Source organism: Panthera uncia (genome assembly GCF_023721935.1).
Source record: "Panthera uncia isolate 11264 chromosome E2 unlocalized genomic scaffold, Puncia_PCG_1.0 HiC_scaffold_20, whole genome shotgun sequence".
Taxonomy (NCBI): Eukaryota; Metazoa; Chordata; class Mammalia; order Carnivora; family Felidae; genus Panthera; species Panthera uncia.
Window position 1 is genome coordinate 8,748,875 of NW_026057589.1, and position 24,391 is coordinate 8,773,265.

Here is a 24,391-nt window from a genome sequence, read left to right on the forward strand (position 1 = left end):
GTTCTATATATAAATATCAATTATATCAAGTTAGTTGATAATTTGTGGACATCTTCGGTATCCTGACTGATTTCCTGTGTACTTATCCTATCAATTACTGAAAAAGGAGGTTGAAATCTCCAACTCTAATTGCAGATGTGTCTTATCTCTGCTCTGAATTCTGTCAATTTTTGCTTGACGCATTTTGAACGTCTGTTACTGTGTGTATGCACAGTTAGAATTGTTACATCTTCTTATTGAATTGATGCCTCTATCCTTGTTTCTTATTCCTTCTTCCAAATTCTACTTTTCGTGATGTTAATATGGTCTTTCCACTTTTTAAAATTAGTGTTTTTATGGTATAACTTCTTCTGTTCTTTATCTATTAATCTGTATCTGTCTTTGTATTTGAGACGGGTTTTTGTAGACAACATATTATTGGATTTTTTTTTTTTTTACCCAGTTTGATAATCTCTTTTAATTTCAGTCTTTTAAATTGTTTAGGTTGTTCATATTTAAAATAATTTTTGATAAGTTTGAATTTATATCTACCATCCTACTCTTTGTGTCATCTATTCTTTGTTCCCTTTTCCCTCTTTTTCTTATTTCTTATGAATTGATCAAGTATATTTTATCACTCTTAATCTCCACTCTTGGCTTATTAGCTGTACTATCTCTTTGTTTAATATTTTAGTCCTCATTCTAGGATTCCAGTTATATATGTGCTAGAATTTTTTTGTTATTGTTCTTAGACTGTGCTCTTTCCACCACCCCACCTCCTGCCCAAACTTTTCTCTTTCCTTCAGATTGTACAGTTTCAATTGACCCATCTTCAGGTTCAGAAATTCTTTTCTTTGGCATCCTGTGAATTTAGCCCATCTAGTGAATTTTTTTAGGTAGTTTTCATTTCTAGAATTTCATATTTGGGTTCTTTTATTCCTCATTTGGTTATTTTTATATTTTTCTGCATCTCTATTAGATTTCCTATCTTTTCATTTATTAGAAGTGTATTTTCCTTTACTTCCTTGAACATAGTTATAGTAGCTGCTTTAAAATCCATTTTGGTAGGGGCACCTGGGTGGCTCAGTTGGTTAAGTGTCCGACTTCGGCTCAGGTCATGATCTCACGATTCGTGGGTTCAAGCTCCATGTTGGGCTGTGTGCTCACAGCTCAGAGCCTGGAGCCTGCTTCGGATTCTGTGTCTCCCTCTCTCTCTCTGCCCCTCCCCCACTCATGCTCTGTCTCACTCTGTCTCTCAAAAATAAGTAAATGTCAAAAAAATTAAAATCCATTTTGGTAGTTAAAATATCTTTATCATTTCAGTATTGGCTTCTGTTGATCATCTTTCTCCTGTAGAATAGGTCATATTTTTGTATAACAACTAAGTTTGGATTATTCCCTGGACATTATGGGTATTATGTTGGGGAGACTGTGGATACTTTTGTAGTCCACCAAACACTGTTAAATTTTGTTTTAACAGGCAATTAACTTAGACTCAAACTGCAGACTTTGTCATGCCTGTGATGTGCAGCAGTTGAAATCTCAGTTCAGTACTTTTAGCCTTAGCTGCAAGCTGCTTTGAGTCTGATCTGTACATTTCAGCACATTTCCCTGAGATTGAAGAGAGGCAGTGGGAAACTGTATTCACACACCTGAATCCTTACCTAACTCATATATCTTTGTCCTGCATGTTTGCTGCTTCAGGAGTAAATAAAACTAAAAGAGAAGAAATCAGGGGTACTTGGCTGGCTCAGTTCGTAGAGCATATGACTCTTGATCTTGGGGCTGTAAGTTTCAACTCCATGTTGAGCATATAGTTTACTTAAAACATTTTTAATTAAATAAAAAAGGGAAGAAATCATGATTCTCATTCATCTTCAAACTCAGACCAGATTCCATGGCCTGGCCTAGTTCAAGAAGCCAAGATCGTAAACAACCACATGTGCTTTGTTACGGGATTTGGACTTCTGTTGACCCCTTAAATGGAGGCCACTGAAAGGTTTTAAGAAGGGAAGAATTGGTCATAATTACAGTTTAGCAAAATCACTTTGGATGCTTATGAAGGATGAGAGTGGGATAAGACCAGAAGCAAGGAGACCTGCTTTGAATGTTGTTTGGGCAATTTGGGCAAGAGATGATGGTGGATACCCAACCAGGGTATGTGAGAAAGAAGGAGAAAAGATGTCCCCAGATAGGAAAGAAAGCATGAGAACAGAACAAAAGTGGAAGGCATGTGGTACGAATTGAGAAATGTCTTCCTACAGCAAGTTGTGTTACTTGTTGCCTTGTGGAAGTAAGTCTAGATGGAAAGGATGGGGCAGAGCCCTGAAGGCTGGACAGGGGAGCTTGGATTCGATATGATGGGCATTTGGGAATCATGATAAATTCTTAAGAAAGGAAGCAACATGAGAGGCGTGTAGGTGTGGTTGGCAGGGGCATGGAAAATGGATGAAGAAAGGAGGGCCTAGAGCCAGAGAGATCTCTGGGAGGCCTGATGTGGTATTCCTTGGCACAAAGAGATGAGCAGTTTGATTAGAGGGATGTCTGTGTGAATGGTGAGAAAAAGTAGAATAGGCAATTCAGAGCAAGAAATGAGAGACTCATCCTTTAGTAGAGATGCATTTAGTAGAGATGCAGTTATAATCCATCCAGCAATTGTTATTCTCATAGAAATGTTGAAAGACTCAAATGGAATAATATATGTGGTATCGTTTACAAATATTTGAGTGTCAAATCCAGCTGGTTGTCTACTTTTGCACAGCCTATAAGCAAGAATGGTTTTCACATTTTTATTTTTTTTCTTTATTTTAATTTTTTTAATGTTTTATTTATTTTTGAGAGGGAGGGAGGGGGAGAGAGAGAGAGAGAGAGAGAGAGAGAGTCAGAGGGGGAGGGTTCAAGAGAGAGGGAGACCAGAATCCAAAGCAGGATCCAGGGTCTGAGCTGTCAGCACAGACCCCGATGCGGGGCCTGAACTCATGAACTGCGAGATCATGACCTGAGCTGAAGTTGGACACTTAACCAACTGAGCCACCCAGGCGCCCCTGGTTTTCACATTTTTAAATGGTTGAGAGGCACCTGGCTGGCTCAGTCAGTAGAGCATGCAACACTTGATCTTGGAGTTGTAAGTTTGAGCCCCACGTTGAATGTAGAGATTATTTTAAAAAATAATAATAAAGCCTAAATACTTGAGGAGGGGAGCAAAAAAATAATAATCTTTTGTGAGATGGTAAGAATATGAAATGTAAATTTCATGTCCTTAAATAAGGTTTTATTGAAGTAGTCAAGCTTATTTGCTTATGTATTGTCCGTGGCTACTTTTGCACTACAATGGCAAAGTTGAGTAGTTACACAGAAATTGTATGGCCCTCAGAGCCAAAAGTATTTACTCTTTGACTCTTTACAGAAAGTCTCCTGACCTCTATTCTAAGGTAACCATTATCCCAGTACATAAATCTGTTTGTTTGACAGCCCTTCACTGTGTGCTTTTCAATGGAACCTCTTTGGAAGTGACTCATCTTTCCAAATCATTCTTTTTTCTTTTTTTGAGAGAGAGACAGAGCATGCAAGCTGGGGAGTGGGGCAGAAAGAGAGAGAGAGAGAGAGAGAGAACGAGAGAGAGAGAGCATCTTAAGCAGGCTCCACGCTCAGCACAGAGCCCGCACACAGGGCTTGATCTCACGACCCTGGGATCAGGACCTAAGCCAAAATCCAGAGTCAGACACTCAACTGACTGAACCACCGAGGCACCCCTCCAAATCATTCTTAAGTCCTTTTCCTCCCCCAAACCAAGCTTTGTATTCTAAACAGCAGAAACCTTACCTTTTATAATTAGTTTTCTTTAATTAGATTTGAGTAGATAATGCATTTCTTTCCTGTAAGCACCAACTGCAAGAATCATTAACTCAGGATACATATAGGATGCCATTGGCAAGGGCCCTTTCTTAAAAGATAATAATATAATTATACTTGAATGCTTCAGTGTTTTCTTTTGCTATTTTTATTTTCAGCGTCTTCATACTTTTGTCTTCTCGTCTCATTCCCCTATTCCAATTTAGAGCAAATCAAAGCATTAATTTGGATCCTTCCTTGCGTATGTGAAAGGATACAGTACAGTGGAGCACCTGATTCTGTCTTTGCAAGTCTTGAAATAGATTCTTTCATTCGCTTTGACTTATGGACTTACAAGAGAGTACACCAACAATCTAATTAAAATATAATATTCCCTTCAGAAAGAAATTGTAACTTAATTTTCCTCTTTTTTGACCTGATATAGTCGAGATTGATTCTGTAACACTTGAGGAATGTTCTGTTAATAATTCAAACATGAAGTTTTCTTCATGGCACAGGCTTCCTGATTTGTGTTTGTCAATATTATGAGGCTAACTAACACTTGGGCATGCTTTAACGAGTTAGAACATTTATGCAACAAATTAAATTAATTAAGTCAGTGGCATGGTTTTAATACTTTAATCATTACAGAATTGTAAAGAGCATCTCCTTCATTTAAAATATCTAGTTTTTTTTTCGCCTTTCATCTTTTAAAATAACTTGCCATAAACCTGGAACTTTCCCTTCCTTGTGATCACATTTCTGGGCTTTAGTTTGTTACTTCCGTCCTTCAAGAAAAGTCCAGAAGTACCTGGGTGGCTCAGTCTGTTAAGAGTCTGACTCTTGGTCTCAGGTCAGGTCTTAACCTTAGAGTCATGAGTTTGAGCCCCACATTGGGCTCTGTGCTAGGCCTGAGGTCTACTTAAAAAAAAAAAAAAAAAAAAGTGAAAAAAGGAAAAAAGAAAATTCCACCCTGTTTCTGAAATCTGTTACCGTCTCAAGCACATTTTCCAGAACTACTCTATTTTTCTTGTCAGTAACACATAAGGGTGGAGTCAATTATTGCAGATTTTCCTTGTAGGGTGACTTTGTGTAAACTGATAGTTTATACACTGATTAAACCAATCTTGAAGTTCAATGAGCTGATGAAATGGAATGAGTAACCTAGTTAATACATAACTATAGAAGTCTTGGCATCCCCTGTTTGAACCTTTCTTTGTTTCTGTGTTACTTTAGTTCATTGAGTTGCCAAAAGTCCATTGGTACAAAGCATTTCCTGTACATTGTCTTACTTTGTCCAAAAGATATTTATCTGTGGTTCTTATTTGCACATCACTCTGTCATTTGAAGACAAGGAAAGAAAACATCCTTGTGCATGTTGAAGTGTTAGGTCGGGTCTCTACTTCTCCCATTACCTTCACTTAACTCTTTTTTTCCCTCTCCTCTCCCATTTAAAACTTCTCTCTATAGGTACCTACACAGGCTTGACCATCACTAAAAGTAATCAAATTTCAGAAATTATCTCACCATTAAATCTTTCTTGTTCCTTCCCAGCTTGTAAAAAGGAGGTAGCAGGTATATTAATATTTACTAAGGGGTGGATGGCAGCTTCCCATTGTGCTGCCCTTCTTGGGATGATTTTGCATTTTAAGTAATGAGGCTATGTAGCCCAAAGAAATAAATTTGTAATCATTAAATAGATTCCAAGGCAGTATAATCTGCTAAGAAAAGAACTATTAGGAGACAAGAAGGTCTCTCTGTCTCTTTAAAACATACCTGGGAGGTCACTTGCACCCATAATAGCCCCACTAACAGGTTTGTTTTTATTTAATAACTTGTCCCACAGGGGTCTTCCTCTGGTTACATCTAAGCCTATCAAAGTCTGTCTACATACAATTTGCATGTAAACCATCCCTGTGCCCCTCTCTGTGATGAGGTACAGTGAAACTAGGCCCATGAAAGGGAGGGTAAGAACCCCGGAAATCTTTGCTAACCTACTCATAGCTCAGGGTCATGTCTTGGTTACATTACCTTAAAAAGGATAACAGTATGAATGAAAAACCAAAAGCAGCAGATCAACAATTAGCCTTAGGGAGAAATGTGGGTCCTAACATGTAGACACCAGTAGGGGGAAGTCGATCCAGGGACTACCCAGCATTCTTGCCTAGTGACTACTGTGACGTGCCTCCCTTGCAAGTCCTATCAAGATTACACGGTGGCTTTGGCTCTAGCACTCTGCAGTGCCCTAATATGTGCATCAGGTTTAGGGGTTCAGCCACTTTTACAAAGCCACTTGTCAGTCACCTCCTACTGCTAGGAAATCTGAAGTATTCAGTTCTTTTCCACTTTGAAAATGGTAAAGAAGAGGGGAATTTTTTTTTTTTTTTGTTCTTCTCTTCAGGCTAGAATTAATAGGATTCCAGACTTTACACAAGACAATTAAGTGACAGTTCTGGTGTTTGCCCACGGACCAGAGGAACTTATTCCCATTATGCCCTATTGCTTATACACTGTTTTAAGAACTAAGTCCCTGGCTTCTCTTTTGCCTTTTCTTTATGAGGTTAAACAAAGAAAGGTGAAAATTGCAAGGACTGAAATGTCAGAGATGTGGTGGGAGAATCAGCTGGACACATTAATATCCTTTGTTTCAGAACGGAAGTTCCTGCTGATCTTAACGGAGAGCCAAGTAAATGTCCTGATGGCAGTAGAAAACACCTTTTGCCTGGAGACAAGAGCCTGATCTTGAAAACTTGTCTGTCCTTCAGTAGCTGTGTGACCTCGGATCAGCCTGTTTTAAACTTTTCTTTCCTTGTTTGTGATACAGGGTTAATAGTATTTTTTTTCCACCTACCTCAGATTCTTGTGAGGTTCAAACAAGATAATAGGCACACAGGGCTTTGTAGATAAAGAGGCTTACAAATGCACACAATACTGTGCACAGCATTTTATTCCACAGCATTTTATATCTGTAGCTGCATAATTTATCTTAACTAAAATCTCTCTCCTGATCATAAAGGGCTATGTGGGGAAGGGAAACAGAAATCAGAAAAGAGATGATTTCCCCAGAGCTGCAGGGGAAATTCAAGGCTAAAAAGTAATTGTTGTTAATAGATCAAAATTTACCTCTGAATTTTTTAATGATGAATTTCATCAAAAATTAATTGCATTTAAATTATTTAATTCTCTAAATGGCTTTTGGAGAGGAAATCCTGCCTGTCAGACTCTGCCTTGTCAATCAAATCTCCTTCTGACCTTGACAGAAATTATAATCTCTGTTGACTCTGGTCCATACATGGCAATAACTTGTATTCATGAGGTGTTACAAGAAACCAGTAATTCTTATGTAGCGATCTAGGCCCTGAAATATAAGAAAAATGAATAGATGTTAAGGAGGACATAATAGGGTACATGGAGAGAATTAGATTTATATTTTGTCTTCTGTTTCCTTATTGATTGGGCAGCAGTATTTCTGTGAGGGCATGTGGCTGTCCATGATGTTACCCCTAAAGATCTATTCATTTTCATTCTAGAATAACTGGGAATTCAAGATGAGAGGAAAAGTAGTTCCTCTGGACTCTTTTTTGGTAACTGATTTAGTGAAACTAAGTGTGTATTGTATCATTTAACTGTCTTGCACCTTTACTTTTTTTCCTCCCGAAAATATCTAATACAAAAACCTAAAGTACAGAGAGTACCATCTTGGAAAGAGGAAGAGCAGACTTGAACTGGTCAGATTACCGAGGGGCATTTAAAGACTGAGATCTGGGAGCCCGCAAAGATAAGATTAAAATTCAAAGATATGCAGAGAAAGACCAATTCCCTATCTCTACTTGAGTCTGGTCCATATAGGGAAAGGAAATAAAGAGCAGAAGAGATTTGGTTTGGACAAAATAAAAAGCCTAGAGCACAAAGGTTTTTAAATATTTGCAGGAGGTCTTAACTATCTCTGGGTTAATGTTTGTCAAATGCGGTTTGGCACAGCCATACCTCAAGATAGGATATTGGACCAAATGGCTAACTACATATAAGGACCTCTAGGTTTAAATCTTCAATATTTTTCTTTCCTCTTTTAAGAGACTTTTGAATTACACTAATATTAAAAAAAAAAAAACTGATGCAGTGAAAGTTAATTTAGAAGGTTTTTAAAAATGTCACCCATTAAACTGCCAGCTCTGAAGTTAGTAAAGACTGAAATTGTATTGGCACCATCGTTTACTGACAAATAAGGAAGCAAAGAGCTGGCAGAAGCAATGCCATTCATAGAGCAGTGGGAAAGCTTTGGGTTTTGCCTGACTGGTGGTCAAGGGCAGGATCTGTTTCCTGTAGTGGGCATCTCATCAGAGCATCTCCTGCCTCATGTTTGAAGGGAACAGCCATTGTGATTTGTCTGTAGAATTCGCCCAAGCCTTTGGTCTCTGAGCTTTTAGAAGGCAGAAGTGTGTTTCACATCAGATTCTGCTTATATATATATACCTCTTCTCTTCTAGTATGTGAAGATTTTTATAGAAGTTATTTATTTTTTTCCAGCCTTATTGTAAAATAGATTCTCTAATTCTCCTACCCCTCCTACTTTCAAAACTTGCTTTTTTAAAAAAGCAGCTTTGAGATGTAATTCATTTACCATACAGTTCATCCATTTGCAATGTACAATTTTAAATTATTTTGTGTGTTCACAAGGTTGTGCAACCATTGCCACAATAAATTTTCGGAATGTTATTATTCCAAAAGAAACCATTCACATACCATTACCAGTCAGGCAATCGCAAATGTACTGTCTCTAAGGATTTACTTATTGCTGACATTTCCTATAAATTAAATCATACACGTGTGTTTTTTGTGTGTGATGTCTTCTTTCACTTAACATGATGGTTTCAAAGTTCACTTATGGTGCGGGATGTGTCAGTATTTCATTTCTTTTTATTGGCAAGTAATATTCCTCTGAATCAATATACCATATTTTTAATCAGCTATACCAGGGGACTATAACAAAGGGCATGCAGCAAGATGAATATGACCAAGAATAGGCAGAGTCACATCATAGAGGGCATGAAGTTAGGACTTGAACAATGGGGAAGGAATAATGTAAAATGCTTTGGCCACTTTGAAAGCCAGTTTGGTGGCTTCATATAAAACTAAACATAGTTTTACCATATAATCCGGCAGTCATGCTCCTTAGTATTTACCCAAATGAGTTGAAAACTTACATCTGCACAAAAACCTGCATATATATATTTCTTTTATTTAAATTTTTTTTTATTTTTTTAAAGAATTTTAAGTTTACTTATTTATTTTGAGAGAGAGAAAAAGAGAGAGTGGGGGAGGGGCAGAGAGAGAGAGGGAGAGAGAGAGAATCCCAAAGAAGGCTCCACACTGTCAGCGTGGAGTCCAATGTGGGGCTCAAACTCACAAACCGTGAGATCATGACCTGAGTGGAAATCAAGAGTCAGATGCCAGACTGTGCCACTGAGGCTCCCTTGCACATGTATGTTTATAGCAGCTTAATTCATAATTGCCAAAACTTGGAAGCAACCAAGATGTCCTTCAGTAGGTGAATGGATAAATAGATTGTGGTATAGAGAGTGGAAATTTTTCAGCACATAAAAGAAATGAACTATCAAGCCATGAAAAGACATGGAGAAACCTTAGAAGCCTATTTCTAAGGGGTGTCTGGGTGGCTCAGTTGGTTAAGCGCCTGACTTCAGCTCAGGTCTTAATCTCATGGTTAGTGGGTTCGAGCCCCGCACTGGGCTCTGCCCTGGTGGCGTGGAGCCTGCTCGGGATTCTCTCTCTGCCCCTCCCCCACTTGTCCTTTCTCAAAATAAATACATAGTTGTTTTTTTTTTTTTAAGCCGATTACTAAGTGAAAGAAGCCAATCTGAAAAGCTTACATACCATATGATATTTTTGGAACAGTATGACATTCAGGAAAACTGTGGAGACGGTAAGTTCAGTAGGTACCAGGGGTTAGCCCAAAGGGAGAGATGAGTAGGCAGAGCATAGGATTGTTAGGTCACTGAAACTGTTCTGTATGATACTATAATGCTGGATACATGCCCTTATACATTTGTCAACCCATGCAATGTACAACACAAGAGTGACCCTTAATGTAAACTTTGGGCTTTGGCTGATAATGATCTGTTGATATAAGTTCATCGGTTGAAACAAACATATGGCCCGGGTGCAGGATGTTGTTAGCGGGGGAGTCAGGGAAAGAGAGGGGAAGGAGGTATATGGGAGCTCTGTACTTTCTGCCTAATTTTGCTGTGAACCTAAAACTGCTCTCAAAAATAAAATCTATTAAAAAGAAGAAAGCATTATCAGTTTTCCATCGTTCACTACCTTACCTTCATGCCTCTGTGGGTATTTCTGATCATATTCACCTTTTAGTGCACCCTTTGTTACAGTCACCTAGTATAGCTGCTTTTTATGAATATGCCATCCATTTTATTTGCTCTCCCCCCACCACCCCCTTGCCTCCATGGCTACAGACATAGTTCCATCTACCTGCTTTTCCTATTGTATCTATGAAATCCTCACCATCTTTCAAGATTCGATTTAGATGCCACCTCCTCTATGAAGTCTTCCCTGAAGAGACTAAATCTCACCCACCCTGTTGCTTTTGTGCCACTTGGTAACTGTAGTTTCCTAGAAATAAGAACAGAATCTCTTTCATTTCTCAGTCTCTAGTGCCCCATGGAGTCCCTAGCACATAGCAGTACCTATTAAATGTTTTCATTAAATTGGCCTGTTGGAAGAACATTTTTCAAACTGAAGTCTGGAGATTAAATTCTGATGTATTTCAGGGGTCTGTGAATTCTCTAAAAGATTTAAAAAAATTTTTTTTAAATATTTACTTATTTTTGAGAGGGAGAGAGAGAGAGAGAGAAACAGAGCGTGAGCAGGGGAGGGGCAGAGAGAGAGGCAGACACAGAATCTGAGGCAGGCTCCAGGCTCTGAGCTGCCAGCACAGAGCCCTACACGGGGCTCGAACTCATGGACTGCAAGATCATGACCTGAGCCGAAGTCCGACACTTAACCGACTGAGCCACACAGGTACCCCATCTAAAAGATGTTTTTTACTGTTGCATTTTCATTTTAATGATAATTCTGAATCACCTGGATCTGCATTATAATCAAGTCGCACTGCACAATTTCAGTGCCCATGTTTGTGTTTGGGAAACATTGGACTGAAGCATTCGTCAGAATGTATATAAACTTCTGATGACAGAGGAGTGCTGGCTGTAAGTGTTCATTCAATCTTTGAAAAATATAACTGGTTTTACTCAGCAGTACCTTAGCCAGCAGGCTAGGATATTTCTTACTTACTTCTTGTTGGTAAATTGAATAGAGTACTTAGGAGTGGTTTTATCTGTCTTCATTTCTATGTCTTCAAAAAAAATTTTTTTTAATTAAAAGAAAAGGAGGGAAGGGAGAGAAGAAAAAGAATAAAGGAGTCACCAGACATAAAAAATGGAGTTTTGATAGGATGGCATAAGGATTTGGCCAAGGGTGGCATTTCCTTTTCTCACTCTCACTTTTAGGACCTGTTTCAGTTAACTAGGGGAATGGTTGAGCCCTTGAAATCAGCAGGTCCCCTGGCTCCAAAAGTGATTGTGTGAATTCGGATGTGATAGCACCTTTCCACCATATAAGAGTCTCTTGCTGCAGTCATCTCGGCTTCTGCATGAAAGGAGATGGGATCTGATCAATGAATCTATCAGTCTAGACTTAAAGTACCATTGAAAAGCCTGATAAAACAATAGCCAAATTATGGGAAGAGCTTAAAGGTCCATCAACTGATGACTGGATAAAGAAGATGTGGTTTATATATACACTGGAATACTACTTGGCAATGAGAAGGAATGAAATCATGCCATTTGCAGCAACATGGATGGAATTGGAAGGTATTATGCTGAGTGAGATAAGTCAGTCAGAGAAGGACAGATATCATGTTTTCACTCATATGTGGATCTTGAGAAACTTAACAGAAGATCATGGGGGAAGGGAAGGGAAAAAAATAGTTAAAAACAGAGAGGAGGGGAGGCAAACCATAAGAGACTCTTAAATACAGAGAACAAACTGAGGGTGGATGGGGGGGTGGGGGAGAGGGGAAAATGGGTGATGGGCATGGAGGAGGGCACTTGTTGGGATGAGCACTGGGTGTTGTATGTAAGCCAATTTGACAGTAAATTATATTCAAAAAAAGAAAAGAAAGAAAAACTTGATAAAAATCTAGCAAATCCTGGGTGGCTCAGTTGGTTAAGTGTCTGGCTCTTGACTTCGGCTCAGCTCATGATCTCACAGTTCATGGGTTCAAGCCCCAGGTCAGGCCCTGCACTGACAAGAGGAGCCTGCTTGGGATTCTCTCTCTCTCTCTCTCTCTCTCTCTCTCTCTCTCTGCCCCTCCCCCATCTCTCAAAATAAATAAACTTAAAATTTTTGAAAAAAAATCTTCCAAATCCTAATTTATTAAGAGTCTTTTCACATAGATGATAATTGGTACGAGTAAGTCATAGGCAGTTTAAAAAGGTTTTCAGGGGCGCCTGGGTGGCGCAGTCGGTTAAGCGTCCGACTTCAGCCAGGTCACGATCTCGCGGTCCGTGAGTTCGAGCCCCGCGTCAGGCTCTGGGCTGATGGCTCGGAGCCTGGAGCCTGTTTCCGATTCTGTGTCTCCCTCTCTCTCTGCCCCTCCCCCATTCATGCTCTGTCTCTCTCTGTCCCAAAAATAAATAAAAAACGTTGAAAAAAAAAATTAAAAAAAAAAAAAAAAAAGGTTTTCAGCTCTTTTCACTATGCATTTGATTTTTCACCTTCCAAAGCAACTCACTTTCATTAAGTTTGTTCAAACAAATCTAGATCCTTCTCTGGTTTCCTTGAACACACAGCTGTGTGCATCTCAGTAAGATTGATTATTGCTGACTTCCTGAAAAGAACATGGAGATGCAATAGCCAGGTGTTGTCATCATCATTGCACAAAGTAGAAGTCATCAGAGCTGAACTAAGATATACCTCTCTGACTAGCATCTACTTGAGTAAGTTTGTAAAAGTGAGCTTGGATTTACCGTGTTCATTTGCCTGAGGCTGTTCAGAAATGCCCAAGGAAAAGATTATGGTCTCTCTAACTTCAGTTCTCGTGGGTATCTCTTAGTCTAAATATTGTAGTCCGTGGTAAGTATTTTCTGAATATGGGTGGGGAGGTGGGAAATTCAGAAATCAGTACCTTTTTTTTTTTTTTTTTTTTTATAAAAGCCATATAATACATCGGTTTTTAAGGAAACAACAGGATGGTAATGAATGTTTGGTCTTGTCAGGGGTCGAGTATGTACTATCTTAAAGACAAAAGGTGCATTAGGATTTTGGAATTTTGTGGTTCAAATAAATTTCAACTGAAGTAATAAGCACATCTCATCTGAGTAAAGAAAAATACAAAAAAACAAAAACAAAAGCAAAAAAACTCACCCTAAATTTAACCCCTCCCGTATGGGATAATTCAGGTTTTGTTGCTTAATCAGAAACCAAGGAATAGTAGCAGGTATCCCAGAGCCTAGGGTTTTAGTTTATAATGGAATGAGTTAGTCAGCGGTTGGGAAATATACTCAGTATTTAAGCCTTTCACATGAACTACTACTTTAAATAGTTACTCACCTGTTTTGTTTTTTTTTTAATAGGTTGGCTTATGTATAAAGATGACTTAGCTCTTTGGGAAAGTCATATATATATGCTAATATCGTAAGAGTCATGCTGTGTACTAGGCTTTTGTCCCAATTAAAATTGCAGTTAGAAGAAAGAAAATTATTGGGTTTGATTTTTTTCTTTTGTTATAAAATGATTTTGAACTCTTTAAAAAACATATACTGTGTTAAGTTCCTTTGTTTTGGCAAATCTAACTTTCCTGACTTTATATTGATAGACATCAAACTGACATAGAATTGCTCTACAATTTTATTTATTTTTTATGTTTTGTTTTTAAAGGTTTTTTGTTTGTTTGTTTGTTTGTTTTTAAGTAGTCTCTGCATGGGGCGCCTGGGTGGCGCAGTCGGTTAAGCGTCCGACTTCAGCCAGGTCACGATCTCACGGTCTGTGAGTTCGAGCCCCGCGTCAGGCTCTGGGCTGATGGCTCGGAGCCTGGAGCCTGTTTCCGATTCTGTGTCTCCCTCTCTCTCTGCCCCTCCCCCGTTCATGCTCTGTCTCTCTCTGTCCCAAAAATAAATAAAAAACGTTGAAAAAAAAAAATAAGTAGTCTCTGCATGCAACACGGGGCTTGAACTCACGACCCCAATATCACAAGTTGCATGCTCTTCCAACTGAGCAAGCCAGGCACCCCAAAGTGCTCTATAGTTTTAAAGAACATTCCATTTTTCATATTATATGTTAGAATGCTTTTGGCTGCAGGTGACAGACATTCCCAACTCAACTGGCTTAAACAGTAAGGAATGAATCGCTTGCACATAACAAAAAGTCCAGGAGTGGTTGATTTTTTGGCTTCGTGATATCCTTCAAGACCCAGATTCTTTTCATCTTTCTGCTCTGCCAACTTCAGCTTTTGGCTTCGTCCTCTAGTCCCTCATGGTTTCAAGTTGGCTACAGTAACTCTAAGGTGTCATATCGTTATCATAGCCAGAGGCAAAATGTCTTCCAGCAGATTTTCCTTTACACCTCATTGTCCAGACTAGGTCACATGCCCATATGTAAACCAATTAATGCACAGGGATGTGTCCACCATGATTCATTTAGACCAATGAAGACCTTAGTCTGAATCAAATGGGTGATGGTTGGGACAGGGCGGGGGAAGGTGGGTACTTGAACAAAATTAGAATGCTATTTGCAAGGAAGAATGGGAGAATGCCAATGCGATGTGCATAACAAATGTGGCTTTTGGGATCCCTAAAGCTCAAATTAAGTACCTTTTATGTAGGATCTTGAAACTGTCTGCCCATGTCAAAATGTAGCCTTGGGAGCTATATTCTCTGACTACATGCATTCATTTTTTGTTCTGCACAGAAACCTGGTCAGGACTGACCCCCAGCCTAGGTACTAGGATCCGGTACAGTCTTGAGAAACTAGCCACATGGCATGGTAGGCACTAAGAGAAGGGAAGATTAGTCAGAGGCAAGCAGTAGCTTCCCAGGAAATGGGAGCAGAGATGTAAATCCACAAAGAACACCAGGATTGATGAAGGATGTGACAAATCTAGGCTGTGTGTGTGAGTTCAGGTTGCAGAGAACATGACGGCAGGGCACTTTGAGAACTGCAGGGTGAATACAGTGTTCCAGCTCTTCTAGCCTCAACTGTGGAAAAAGAAAGTAGCATGTGGGCCCAGGGCCTGCTGACTGGTACAACGCAGGGCTCTTGAGATGCTAACCTTCCTACTGGCTCCTCTTGGTTCTTAGGTGCGCTTGGGGATGGAACTGGTAGAGCATGCAGTTAAATGGATGCTCATTCTGAAAGTAGTAATGAAACTCAAGCAGGGCCAGAATTTACGTAAATGCAACGTTAAATTGTGGTTTTGTTAATGTAGTGGTATGGCCGCGACTTTTATGGTGGGTCAGGATAAGAAACAGCTGTATGGTATCTACATTGAGTATCAAACTTCTGTTGCCCATTTGCTCTTCACTTTCCCCCCAGAGTCTTCACAACTTTTTCCTTCAGACCTTCTCCTCTGAGAGCTTCTCCTCTGAGCCCTCACCCCTGGCTCTCAGCGTCCTCCACACACATATACACCTTCCTTAGTTTGTCCTCACAGCCGTTACTGCTGCAGGAAGATGTGTTTACTGTTTATTGTCTTGCTCCCTCACTAGAAGTAGGATTCATGAAGATGGGACCTTTACTTTTTTTTTTTCATGTTTTGTCACCTCCAGACTGAGAATGTTCTTGGAGTATTGTAGGTACTCATTTAAGATTTGTTGGATGAGGGGCGCCTGGCTGCCTCAGTTGGTAGAACATGTGACTCTTGATGTTGGGGCTGTGAGTTTAAGCCCCACGCCGGGGATAGCATTACTAAAATTTTTTTTAAAACTAAAAGATTGGCTGGATGAATGAATAAGGTACCTCTTGATGTTCTTCCTAAAATTTTTCTCTGTTACCAAATTGATGTTCCTTTTTTTATTGGATAATAAGAACTATGTTTTTTCTGTTTCCTTTTATGTCTTAGCCACCAGGAATTGATAAGCTAAGTTCTGGGATCCTTAGCTTGGGATATCTGCACTCCCTCACTTACTGTAGAGCTTTTAAAAGTACTTATTTCAGTGATACATAATTTCAATGTTATTTATTATAAGTTTCTTCAAATTCTATATGGAAATAAACAAAGGTTGGATAATAATAAATGCACAGACTGAAGGAAGGTAAAAGAGAGAAGTCAAAAAGAACATCAGGATTTTGAGTCTGGATGAATAAGAATACTGGAGCTGTTATTAATAGAAATAGGAACCTGATCAAAACATTACTCATAAAAGTATCTTTTCTGTCACCATGTTGGGCACATCTCACTCCATTGTTGCTTGGTCGTTTTTTTCCCTCTTCCCCATTTAGGCTTTGAATGCCATGAGGGAAAGGACTGTGTCTTTCTTGTTTATGATTGGATCCCCAGGCCTAGTATAGTGCCTAGCACAGTGCCTAGCACATATTACCTTTTCTTTACCATGCATTTTTCACTTTAAATCTCTACATTAGTAACCATTCACTTGTTTGTCATCTGCTCTTACCTTTTCAGCCTGTAATTTCCCCTCCTTCTCTCATTTTCCTGTGCCTTCCTTCCCAACAAAGAAACTTCATTCCTTTAACAGCAACAGCCTCCCTCTAGGGATGGTGAATGTATGCTTCTTCCTTTTCCAGTCTCCTGAACCTCATTCCCCTGATGACTAAACCAGAGGTGACTCATCAACTCATAGATTCGTACAACTGGAAAGGACCTGAGAGACGTCTTGTCTAATTGACTTGTCTCTAGTTGGTACAGAGAGGTGAAGCAAATTGCCCAAAGTCAAAATGCTAGTTGGTAACAGGGCCAAAACTAGAACACACATCTCTTAACTCTGGATCTATATCTCACACTACAGAATGAGCAAGTTCCTTCCTAAGACCAGAAAGGAAAAGTACTACAGTAAAAGTAGAAATATATGTTTTCCTCTTAGTTGGAAATTTTAAATACAATCAGTATGTTATAGGAGTTAAGTATCAAACTACATAACTTTGATCTTGGGCGTATTTGCTTTACGGACAAGTTATTTAAATCTTCTCTTTTAGTATATCCTTTCTATCATTTTTCTATACATTTGTATATTTCATATACATATTTAAATCTGTAAGTTTGGTTTGTTAATAGTGAGAGAAGTTGCATCTGTGCATTTTTACATACACAAATGGAATGATACTGGTTCTATTACTTCCTTTTGCTTTAACAGTGTCTTCAGGGACCTTTCTATATTAGTGCATATAATTCTGTCATTTTCTTTTTAACGACTGCATTGTACTCCATAATATATATGTTTATTTAACCACTTCCATATTAATTAATATTTAATTCTCATTTTTCACTGTTACAATTCTGTAGTTAAGTCTTTATGCAGATATCCTTGTGCATATATGTGACTCTCTCTTCAGGATTGATATTCAGAAATGCAAATACTGGGTCTCAGAGTAGGTACAAAGTCCCCTCTATTCTGAAAACAAGCTATGGCTGAATTACTGCTAACTCAATTTCTGCAATTCATAGTCATGTTAACTGGGCAGGGGATGAGACTTTTGACTGTCTGTAGTATATTAGGAACTGGGAGCCTTTTAGAGAAATTTCTCCCTCATCTTTATCCCATACTGTGTGGAAAATACATTGTGTTTTGAGGGAAAACGAAATCAAAACAGTCTCCTCCTCCCCCTTCCAAGTGGTTGAAATTAGTGAGATTAGGGTCTCCAAGCAACCTCTGCTTGGCTCTATGATGGCAGTTACCACAGTACAGTAATTGTTGGTACTTATCTGTTTGTACCCACCTCCTAAACTTTGGGCTTTCTAAAGGGTAAAGATTATGTTTATGTTTTTTTATCCCTAGAACATTATCATGATACCTAGCACATAATTTTGTTTTGTTGAACAAATTAATGAACTCAGTTCAACATTAGCATTTGTTGAGTACTTCATACATACAAAGATTACTGAGAACTGATGGAAACGAAGTTCTACCTTCAAGGAATTTAGACTCATGGGAGAGATAGATGCTGAAAACCTCTAGGAATCAAGGCATTAGTGACACAGGTGATTTAAGTTCAAAGAACTGTGGAACTTCCCTGGAGGACTAATTAAGGCTGACTGAAGAAGTTTTCACAAAGGAAATAGCATTTGAGGTGAGCCTGATAGGACAAGTTGGTGATTTTTTTTATGATTTATCATTTATGTGATTAAGAATGGGTGGCTTTAAGCAATGCTTTGGAAACCATTTTGTCACCTCATAGATAGATGTCATGTAGCCTTAGTACTCAAAAAGGCTAAAGGTAGAGTGTTATACTTGGGTTCTAGAACTAGAGCCTCAGAACCTAGATCAAGCCAAAAAAGCTTTAGCTCTTGGTATGCCTGTGGAGGAAGAAGTTGTTTCCATATATAAAATGTCAATTCTGATGTCTTAGCATGCTATTTCTCTTCTTTTCAAATAAAACAACTTCTCTTGACATACTTCCCTACCTTGACCAGCAGCCACCCCATTTCCTTGATCTGCTTTGCTGAAAAACTTCTTAAGTGATCTTTCTGTCTCCACTTCTCCCATACTGTCTTAAACCCACTTCTAGGAACAGCATACAGAACTCAGAAATGGACCCACAAATATTTGGCCAATATATATCTTCAACAAAGCAGGCAAGAATATCTGATGGAAAAAAAGTCTCTTCAGTAAATGGTCCTGGGAGAACTGGATAGCAACTTGCAGAAGAATGAAATTGGGCCACTTTCTTACACCATACACAAAAATAAATTCAAAATGGATGAAAGACCTAAAATATGAGACAGGAAACCATCAAAATCCTACAGAAGAAAACAGGCAGCAACCTCTTTGACCCCAGCCATAGCAACTTCTTGCTAGATATGTCTCCAGAGGCAAGGGAAATAAAAGCAAAAATGAACTATTGGGACCTCATGAAGATAAAAAGCTTCTGCACAGGGGTGCCTGGGTAGCCCAGTTGATTAAGTATCTGGCTCTTGGTTTTGGCTCAGGTCATGATCTCATGGTTTGTGAATTTGAGCCCCCATCAGGCTTGCGTTGACAGTGTGAAGCCTGCTTGGATTCTCTCTCTCCCAATCTCTCTGCCCATCTCTCTCTCTCTCTCTCTCTCTCTGTCTCTCTCAAAATAGATAAATAAACTTAAAAACAAAAAAAACTTCTGTACAGCAAAGGAAATAATCAACAAAACTAAAAGGCAACTGACAGAATGGGAGAAGATATTTGCAAATGACATATCAGATAAAGAACTTCTCAGACTCAACACCCAAAAAACAAATAATCCGGTGTAGAAATGGGCAGAAGACATGAATAGACACTTTTCCAAAGAAGGCATCCAGATGGCTAACAGACACATGAAAATATGTTCAACATCAATCATCATCAGAGAAATACAAATCAAAACCATGATGAGGTACCACCTCACACCTGTCAGAATGGCTAACATTAACAACTCAGGAAACAACAGATGTTGGCGAGGATGCAGAGAAAGGGGAATGCTGTTTGCCCTGTTGGTGGGAATGCAAACTGGTGTAGCCACTCTGGAAAACAGTAGGAGGTTCCTCAAAAAATTAAAAATAGAATTACCCTATGAGCCAGCAATTGTCCTATAAGTATTTATTCAAAGGATACAAAAATGCTGATTTGAAGGGGCACATGCTCCCCAGTGTTTACAACAGTGCTATAAATAATAGCCACATTATGGCCATATGTCCATCGACTGATGAATGGGTAAAGAAGTGGTACAATGGAATATTACTTGGCAGTCAAAAGAATGAAATCTTGGGGCTCCTGGGTGGCTTGTTTGGTTGAGCATCTTTCTCTGCCCCTCCTCTGCTCATAGTATCTCTCTCAAAAGTGAATAAATGGTTTTTAAAAAGAATGAAATCTTGCCATTTGCAATAACGTGGATAGAAGTAGAGTATGCTAAGTGATGTGAATCCGAGAAAGACAAATACATGATTTCACTCATATGTGGAATTTAACAAACAACAGTTGAACATAAGGGAAGGGAAGGAAAAATAAGATAAAAACAGAGAAGGAGACAAATCATAAGAGACTCTTAAATAAAGAGAACAAAATATGGGTTGCTGGAGGGAATATGGGTGGGGGGATGGGCTAAATGGGTGATGGGCGTTAAGGAAAGCATTTTGTGGGATGAGCACTGGGTGTTGTATGTAAGTGATGAATTGCTGGCTTCTTCTCCTGAAACCAATACTACACTGTATGTTAACTGACTTTGAATTTAAATAAATTAACTGAAAAAACAACAACAACACTTCTGTCATGCTCTTACCCCTACCAGTCCATCAAAACTGTTCTCGTCAGAGTCAACAGTGTCCTCATTATTACTCAATCTAATGGTCAGTTATTAGTTTTCTTCCAACGTGACATTAAATATGCTCCCAGTGCATAATTTCTAATGGTTGGTTATGCAAGTACTTTGAAAAGTATAAAACACCATACAATATACTATGATAGTATCATTATTCCTTCTTTAAGAACCTGAAAATTTGTTTTTAAAGATTTTGATTTTTTTTTTTTTTTTTTTTTTTCTTTTTTCCTATAGGGGACATGCTCTCAAAGTACAGAGAACCTTTGATCCACACATTCCTGAGGGGAGCAAGAGATCCAGATAGTGCTCACAGGGCCAGCAGCTTATCTAACCTTGGAGAACTGTGCCAGAGGATGGACTTTCTGCTGGGCTCTGTGGTTCATGAGGTACTGCATGTTGATTGTTTTTCTAATGCTTGTTTTTACTTGGGCCTGTGATATAGCTTGGGGTTGAGAGTCAGATCTCTGGTTTTTTTTCCAGATCAGGTAAATCATTGAACCTACCTCAGCCTCACTGGTCTTATATGTATATTGGAAGTTAGATTCATAAGAATTTTTTATGGCAAGTGACAACAAGTCACCTTAACTTACCTTATGTATTAAAAGAGGATTGAGGGGCGCCTGGGTGGGTCAGTCAGTTAAGCATCCGACTCTTGGTCTCTGCTCAGGTCATGATCTCATGGTTTGTGGATTCAGACCCCACATCGGGCTCCTCACTAACTGCTTGGGATTCTCTCTCTCTCTCTCTCTCTCTCTCTCTCTCTCTCTCTTTTCCTCTCTCTCTGCCCCTCCCACATGCACGCTTTCTCTCTCTCTCTTAAAATAAATAAACTTAAAAATAAAAGAAGTAAATGTTATTTAAAAAAAGAAAAAAGGCGTCTGGGTGGCTCAGTTGGTTAAGTGTCCAACTTCAGTTCAGGTCATGGTCTCATGGCTTGTGGGTTCAATCCGGCACAGGTTCTGTGCTGTCAGCTCAGAGCCTGGATGGAGCCTGCTTCGGATTCTGTGTCTTCTTCTCTCTCTGCCCCTCCCCCACTAACTCTCTGTCTCTCTCAAAAATAAACATCTCTACCCTAGGTCTCTGGGCCATCTGTGAGCTCATCTCTGTTCACAGAAAATTCCCAGGCATAGATTCTAATTGGTCCTCTTTGGTCAGAGGTGCCCTGTATTCAGGGGGACGAGGTTATTTACCAGAAAGACTAATTAAGTTCCATGTTTTGTTTACCATGTTACACCTAGTACCTGGTACATAGTAGGTCGAGGATGACTGGGCAGCCATATAGGATGTTGGCACTGCACGCTCTTCCTGGTTTCAGAGTTGCTGAGTTAATGAAATGTGCGTCCTGTTGTTGTCCTCTACGAACATCTTCCTCTAGCCCCTTACGTTTTATCTTTGCCCTCACGTTTATTTAGTCATCGGTATATTAATATATATCTTGACTTCCTGCTGTGTGCTAGGCACTCTGCTATTAAAGATGATGCTGGATGGAAAAAGATTAGTTAATAAGTAGCCAGGAGTCGTTTTATTACCAATGCGCTTGACTATCTTAAATCTTTATTTGGAAGAAAATGACATGTAAATTATAAATATATAAATTTTTAAAAGTTTATATTACCTTTTTATTTATGAGAGACCATATCTCTCACATAGAGCATATAACTTCACTAGACCAAAAACTTACAAAACTGTAATACTGGCTTCTTTATTCAGACCATGCTGAACAACAAATCTTAAGAAGTTCCTAGGGAGAAGGAATTTTCTTTGATGTCGTGATTGTGTCTTATCGCTAAGCAGAAAAATACACTCATGGATGTATGCATACCCTTGAATTTATGGCATTTCCTGATTCCTGAGCTTTATAGGCTTTGTTTTATTGATAGTAAAGGCTACTCATGCCCTTAAATTCCAATTTAGGATTTTTTTTCCAACTTAGGATTTTTAAGAAAGTTATGTGTCAGTCACTTCCTCTCCTTTAACTCTTCCATGAGGGACACACCTCTCTGCCCATCTTTTTATATTTTTTTTTCTTTTTTTAAAAAGTTTTTATTTAAATTCCAGTTAGTTAATGTATAGTGTAATATTTGTTTCAGGTGTAGAATTTAGCAATTCAACACTTACGTACAACACCCGATGCTCATCACAAGTGCCCTCCTTAATAGTCCCCACTACCCATTTATGTGTCTTTTTTTAAAAACTTAGAAATAATGCTTCTTACCAACTTAACACCTTAGAGTGCTCTACCATATGTGAACCGTTAGATATCTGATCTTTGGTTGTTTTGGATGTCACTCATCCAAGGAGTGAATCTCTTGTCCTTTAGTATATGAACTTGTAACACAATAGAAGACATTTGCGGGTCTATTTAATTATATTGTCTAAAGATTTCAGCCTTTTATAACTTCTCTGGGTCAAATATGGAAGCAGTTCCCACATTTTTTTCCTGTTTATTTGGTACCTTCATATGACTCAACCCAAACCAAGCCATAAGCTGTGATATGAACCAAACCCAAACATTATTATTTTTAATAACAGCTTTATTGAGATGGAAGTCACATACCATATAAATCACCCATTTAAAGGGTACAATTCAACTGCTTCTAATATATTTGCAGAATTGTGTAAGCATCACAAAATTTTTTAAAACATAGCTGTGAATGGAATGAAAACTTACCCTGGATCTCCAAGTGGATCAGCTTAGATTTGACAGGATCCCATATACTTTCTGAAACCATTGACCCCAAACAATACCTGAACATCATGGTCTTCTCTGAACCAAAAAACTGAGACCATGTTTCTTCTTGAGTCCCTAGACTCTTCTTCCCGTTTTCTCTCTTAAGGAAACTGTAGCATGCTGGCGGCATATGATTTCCCATCAGAGTGTTAGAGAAATTTCTTGGTTTGGTTGATTAGAAAAATTGAGCTCAAGCAGGTTTTTATAACATTCAAGAAGTATCATCTCTCTGGAGACCCACCTGACCTGTTGATAGAGAATGAAATTTCCAAGTGCACTTGGGGATGGGAATCAGTGAGGGCCTACCTCCTCCACCTACTTACCTGCGTTCATTCGAGCACACATGACTTAGACTCTGAACTCAGTGTCTGACTTAGAAAATGGGATCAAAGGGGTGTCTGGCTGGCTCAGTCAGTCGAGCATGCAACTCTTGATCTCGGGGTCGTGAGTTCAAGCCCTACGATGGGGATGGAGATTACTAAAAAAAGGGGGCGGGATTAAAATGCCTGCAGTGAAGGATTGTTACAAGGATCTAGAGATAATGTATATCTGGAAAATAAGAAAAAGCAGAGGATCTGGGTGGCCAGAGTGTTGGGTGGAGGGGAGGTTGCAATGTTAAATAGGGTATTTGAGGTGAAGCTCATTGAGAAGGTGACATTTGAGTAACGATTTGGTTTTTTGTTTTGTTTTGTTTTTGTGCTGAGATTTTTCTTTAAGGAGGATTTTGGTGATTTGAAGGAGGCCGATGATGACAGTGATCATCATGGCAGCAAGGAAATGAGAAGAACAGGGGTAACTAGCCTCCTTCAGATGTTACCACTCGTACATTTACCAAACACCTGCAGTGTGCCAGGCCCTTTGTCAGGGGCCAAGGTTACAAAACCCTACAAGATACCAACCTTGCCTTCTGGGCATGGGTAACCTAGTAGAAGACACAAACATCAATGGCCACAGTTGTAGTCCTTCGTGATAAGTGCTGGAGGAGCATATTTTAGGAGCCCCTCAGTCAGGTTTGAGTGTTGACAAAGAGGTGCTAGAGGAAGAGATGTTTGGACCTGAATCTTTAGAACAAGTAGAAATTGGGTAGCCCAAGAAGGCACTTCGGCAGAAAGAATAGCTGTGCAAAGACAGTGTTGTGTGGGACAGCCTGGCAATATTTGGAAAACTGTAGGAAGATCCTAAAGGCTAGAGTGAAGGAGTGGGGGTGGGAGGTTAGTTGGTGGCAGAACCGAGGCAAGAGAGGCAGGCAGGGTCTACATCATAAGGGGTCTTTTAGCTTTACAATTTCCTGGCTCACAGCAAGAATCTCGGATTGCT

The 24,391-nt window shown here is 39.1% G+C and overlaps 1 protein-coding gene across 1 annotated transcript in view; it reads left to right on the forward strand.

Annotated features, from left to right (window-relative positions):
- Nucleotides 1–24,391, forward strand: part of TANGO6 (transport and golgi organization 6 homolog) — a 193,245-nt gene that overhangs the window by 124,198 nt on the left and 44,656 nt on the right. The window contains exon 16 of the mRNA XM_049622425.1: nucleotides 20,578–20,729. Within this exon, the coding sequence (XP_049478382.1) occupies nucleotides 20,578–20,729 (152 nt within the window). The remainder of the gene's footprint in view (nucleotides 1–20,577; nucleotides 20,730–24,391) is intronic.